Genomic DNA, 5,532 nt, shown 5'->3' with positions numbered 1-5,532 from the left:
ATCTTTATCACTGAAAAAACTGTGAATTTGACAAGTTTTCTGCTCGGCAGCCAAAAGAACTGACACATCTAAAGAAAGGCTTGTGTAAATGAAAACGAGGAACCAAACACGCCTGCAGAAGACAAAAACCACAACACGTGACTTCATCAAACACACAGCGACCGCTTCTCATATTTCTTATTGCCTACACTTAATTGCTAAATCGCTGATTTTAGTTGCTTCATATGAAGTATAATTGATAAGTTATATCAAATGAAAGAAGCTGAAATGTAAATAAAACTGAGCCAATAATACTAAAAATAATGTGCATTAATTGGCGTCGAAAAAAATTGGTGTGGAGAGAGAGAAATAGAGAGAGAGAGAGAGAGAGAGAGAGGTTTATCACCTTCTCAGTGATAAACAGCAGATGGGGATAACAGAGTACAGGTCCTGTATGAAGCAGCTTTTCATTTGTGACCCGATCAGTCCTGGAGCAGCGGTGAGAAATTGTATTATTTATTTATTAATAAATAAACATAAGATGTTCCTCATATAAAAGAGATCATGCTGCGGTTTGCCTTGGTCTTCAAACATCTACACCAGATGGCGTCACTTCACTGTGAGTCAAAGTCAAAGTCAAAGTCAAAGTCGTTTTATTTGTCAATTCCTGCACGTCAAACACATACTAGGATTACATGCAGAGGACGTTTCCCACACTTATACGGTGAAACAGATCAGGTGCGCACATCTTACATAAATTCCCCAAAGCTAAAGGGTTGGTGGGGTAAATATCCCCTTCACCCGCCCCCCTCCCCGCACCCCCTTCCTCTATAATGAATACTAAAAATCAGTCAAGAAATGCAGGATACTTCCTTCTTGGGAGGTTGCCATAGCAACTATGTCTCCTACCTGTTCTGTGCTCCTGATGTTGGGACCCTGAAATTAACGCTCAAGTTCTAACAATCACGATAAACACTTAAATCATTAAATATAAATATTGAAATCTGCCTGTTAAAGGGAAGTTTTTCTTGCCTCCGTTGCCAAAGTTCTTGCTCTTGTGGGTCAAGTTGGGTTCTGTCTTTTCCTGCAGGTCTTTCCCTGCTAATCCTGTAAAGTGCCTTGAGATGACTTTCTGTTGTGATCTGGAGCTATATAAATAAAACTGAATTGAATTGAATTGATTCTGCCTGCTGGCGAAAGCCACCACAGCGATGTCAATGATAATGCTGCTTACATTTTTTGCATGACTCATCTTGTTTTTGTTTTCATTTAGGAACCCGGTTTCTGACACCAGGACCGAGTGGACCTCAGAATTACATCACCTCCCAGCCATTCTAACTTTCTGTTTCAGCTCCAGTCTCCCGCTCAATGTTCTTCACACAAGGATGGTTGATCTCTGGGGCTGTTGCATATTGGGCTAACTTTTAAGAGGCTGTCCCCGTGGCTTGACTGGCTGGGCCTGGGGCTCTGGATTGGTGGGCCTGCCTCTTGCACCCTCCTGTCCTTCCCAGGGTGTTAACCCCCCCCCCCCCCCCTGGATATGGGTCGGGTTGAGCTGAAGCCCCTGCGCTACCTATGCCCGTTCCCCAGATGGTCCTCCGGGTTAGGGGGTGGCCCAAGCTCGGTGGGGGGGGTGTTGTGTGCTGGTGGGGCGCCGGCCCGGCCCGCTGTGCCCCGTGCCGCTTTGCTGGCCTTGGTTTCGTCGGCTGTGTTGGTGACTGTCGCTCCCGGGCCCTGGGCTGGATCTTCTGCGGGTGGCGCTGGTGGGGCCCCGGGGGTCATTCTTGGGGTGCTGTTGCAGCTTGGGGTGATCTGGGGGGCTCGTGCTGCCGTTGTTGGGCCCGGGATGACTGCCCTGTCTTTGGGTGGAGGTTTTGCGCATGCCAGGTCCACCACTCCAGCACCTATCGGAACTCGATTTGAGAGTTGACTTCTCCCACCGGTCTCTGAGTCAGTGGAGGTTGCTGGTTTAGTGTTTGTGGCTCTCACTATGCTCTCACTCTTCTTCCCCAGATCTCCTGAGACCTTGATGTTCCAGACTTTCTTCTGGTGACCAATGAGAACCTGGTATTTTGGGATAACTCTTGGTTATGGTTGGATGAGAGGGATAGAAACAAGGAGCACAAATAAATGGGCGGGACAAAGCCCAGCATTTATCCAATGACCGTCCAGTTTCGACGCTCATGCTTGCCTGTGCTCCGTGGCGCTGCGTGGAGAAGTCGTGTCAGTTACCGGTGATAAGTAGCTGATTCTGAACAAAAGATTAAAGTATTCTAATGCAATGAAATCTACACACAGCGGTACATATTTCACCACTTTTAGTTTTTCTGGTAACTGAGCTTCCCCTGCAGAGCAGTTTTGAGTGCTCGCTGTACTTCCTCTACCGGAGATGCACCGCGTAGCGTCACTACGTACAGTTGTTCCTGCCTTTTTTGATCCTCTCCAGAGTCCGGATGCGCGTTCACACTAGCCCAAAAGGAATCTGGTCAGTTTAAAAGGGAGCAAACAGCGACAGTGTGAAAGCACCCTTAGGGTGCTTTCACACTGCCCCTTCTACACTTCCCCTTCTACACTGCCCCTTTCACACTTCCCCTTCTACACTGCCCCTTCTACACTGCCCCTTCTACTTTGTCCAATCGATGAGCGCCCCTTTCAGCCACGCGACGCTGCTCCGAAAGTTTGTTTCGTGAAGAAATCACAGTGTGAACGCAGACCTTTCAACTAATTATAAATGCAGGAATTTGCTCCCAAAGGAACCGAGTCCTCTTGGTGCAGTGTGAAAGCACCCTGAGTGTTGCCACAACCTCTCTGAAGGTTCTACCCAAGTTGCCCTAACGGTGCCCGTAAGCAGCTGCTCATATGAACGGTCATTTAGAGCACTGCGTCGGTTGCACCGCGTCGGTTGCACCGCGTCGGTTGCATTCCTGGCTGCGTCAAACAACGGGGCAGAAAAGACTTCACAGTCTTGCAGTCATTGAAAAAAGACGAGCTACAGAATCACAACAGAGAGATCGACTCTTAGAAAGCCATTTTTTCTTGTTAATGCTGTAAACATCCTGTTACTGTTTAAACCTGTTTGTTGTTGTACTGTATTGAAAAACAGACAGAAATAATAATAATGTATAATTTCTCAGCCCTTGTCAGCCGTTTGAGGTTTTGTGCTCGTATGCTATATTTGCTCATATCCTGTGCATCTCCTGGGGGCTAAGCCCCCCCTGTCCTTAAAACCTAGTGACGCCCCTGAGGTGGGAGTTCACAGAATAGAATAGAATAGCCTTTATTGTCCTTGCATAGTGGCTACACAATGAGATTAGGAGCGCTGCTCCGTCTGGTGTTTAGTAACAACATAGAATTCAAGTAATAACACAATTCAAGTAATATAAAGACTAAAACAACACAAATTTAAAGTGATAAACAGTGCATGCAGAGAGATTGTCTAGTACTTTGCATATAGTAATACATTTGTTATTGCACATGGTGAGTAGTTTGTTTAGTCCTGGTTGTTGTTGAGATCGCTGATGGCTCTCGGGAAAAAACTGTCCCTGAGTCTGTTGGTCCTGCTCTTGTGCAACCTGTAGCGCCGTCCTGAGGGCAACAGGTTGAACAAGGTGTGTCCAGAGTGGGAGGAGTCTCTGACAATGTTTGTAGCTCTGCTGAGGTAGCGAGAGCCGGCGATACATTCCAGGGGAGGCAATCAACGTGAACATACCAGGACGTTTTACAGCACTTCATGCCTTGGTCTGCTCATATTCTTTAGATATTTCTTTTTCCCAGCAGGGCCTCTGCCCACAGTGCTAAAACTACTCAGTCCTGATTTGTTGAGCATGAAGTCACTGTGATGTCACTGTGATGTCAGAATCACGGTACCATCATGAGGAAGATGAGAAATGGCAGAGATGTATGATGAATGGACGGATACCCCCCAACACTGCAAAAACTAAATCATTGACAGAAAACAGCATTTAAATTTTCTCAAAATTGCCTCTCTTCTTATGATATGAATTTCTATCCACAGATGCAGAGTGAAAGAGCGAACCCACAAGCAGTCACAGAGGAAATTGGCCATTAAGATACAAGAAAAAAACAACCAACAACCTGTTTTTAATGTAGATCTATATGTTCTGGAACAGACATTTCGCACGCATTCACTTTATCAATTATCTAATGACAGAAATGAGGATTCATGTCAACATCCATTATCATTTTAGACATCACAGTGGAGGAAACACTGAGTCACAGAGAGATGGGAACGCATATCTACAGCACGTAGCATGTTAAAATGCCCAATCACAATAAACAGCAACACAGTAGAACTGCTTCATCATCTGTTATTCCTTCCACATTGTCCACTGACTCTTTCTGCTGAACTTCTCGCGCCTGTTAAAGGGAAGTTTTTCTTGCCTCCGTTGCCAAAGTTCTTGCTCTTGTGGGTCAAGTTGGGTTCTGTCTTTTCCTGCAGGTCTTTCCCTGCTAATCCTGTAAAGTGCCTTGAGATGACTTTCTGTTGTGATCTGGAGCTATATAAATAAAACTGAATTGAATTGAATTGATTCTGCCTGCTGGCGAAAGCCACCACAGCGATGTCAATGATAATGCTGCTTACATTTTTTGCATGACTCATCTTGTTTTTGTTTTCATTTAGGAACCCGGTTTCTGACACCAGGACCGAGTGGACCTCAGAATTACATCACCTCCCAGCCATTCTAACTTTCTGTTTCAGCTCCAGTCTCCCGCTCAATGTTCTTCACACAAGGATGGTTGATCTCTGGGGCTGTTGCATATTGGGCTAACTTTTAAGAGGCTGTCCCCGTGGCTTGACTGGCTGGGCCTGGGGCTCTGGATTGGTGGGCCTGCCTCTTGCACCCTCCTGTCCTTCCCAGGGTGTTAACCCCCCCCCCCCCCCCGGATATGGGTCGGGTTGAGCTGAAGCCCCTGCGCTACCTATGCCCGTTCCCCAGATGGTCCTCCGGGTTAGGGGGTGGCCCAAGCTCGGTGGGGGGGGTGTTGTGTGCTGGTGGGGCGCCGGCCCGGCCCGCTGTGCCCCGTGCCGCTTTGCTGGCCTTGGTTTCGTCGGCTGTGTTGGTGACTGTCGCTCCCGGGCCCTGGGCTGGATCTTCTGCGGGTGGCGCTGGTGGGGCCCCGGGGGTCATTCTTGGGGTGCTGTTGCAGCTTGGGGTGATCTGGGGGGCTCGTGCTGCCGTTGTTGGGCCCGGGATGACTGCCCTGTCTTTGGGTGGAGGTTTTGCGCATGCCAGGTCCACCACTCCAGCACCTATCGGAACTCGATTTGAGAGTTGACTTCTCCCACCGGTCTCTGAGTCAGTGGAGGTTGCTGGTTTAGTGTTTGTGGCTCTCACTATGCTCTCACTCTTCTTCCCCAGATCTCCTGAGACCTTGATGTTCCAGACTTTCTTCTGGTGACCAATGAGAACCTGGTATTTTGGGATAACTCTTGGTTATGGTTGGATGAGAGGGATAGAAACAAGGAGCACAAATAAATGGGCGGGACAAAGCCCAGCATTTATCCAATGACCGTCCAGTTTCGACGCTCAT

The 5,532-nt window shown here is 47.8% G+C and overlaps 1 protein-coding gene across 1 annotated transcript; it reads right to left on the bottom strand.

Moving 5' to 3' along the window:
- Window positions 1-1,548: 1,548 nt before the first annotated feature.
- Window positions 1,549-5,532, bottom strand: LOC137912747 (uncharacterized). The gene is made up of 3 exons (XM_068756884.1): window positions 5,513-5,532; window positions 4,921-5,430; window positions 1,549-2,062 (listed from the first exon to the last, which is right to left on the bottom strand). The coding sequence occupies exons 1-3, from the start codon at window positions 5,530-5,532 to the stop codon at window positions 1,549-1,551; spliced, it is 1,044 nt and encodes a 347-aa protein (XP_068612985.1).

This window comes from Brachionichthys hirsutus, unplaced genomic scaffold, assembly GCF_040956055.1.
Source record: "Brachionichthys hirsutus isolate HB-005 unplaced genomic scaffold, CSIRO-AGI_Bhir_v1 contig_790, whole genome shotgun sequence".
In the NCBI taxonomy this organism is placed as follows: domain Eukaryota; kingdom Metazoa; phylum Chordata; class Actinopteri; order Lophiiformes; family Brachionichthyidae; genus Brachionichthys; species Brachionichthys hirsutus.
This window is presented reverse-complemented; position numbering and strand designations above follow the sequence as displayed.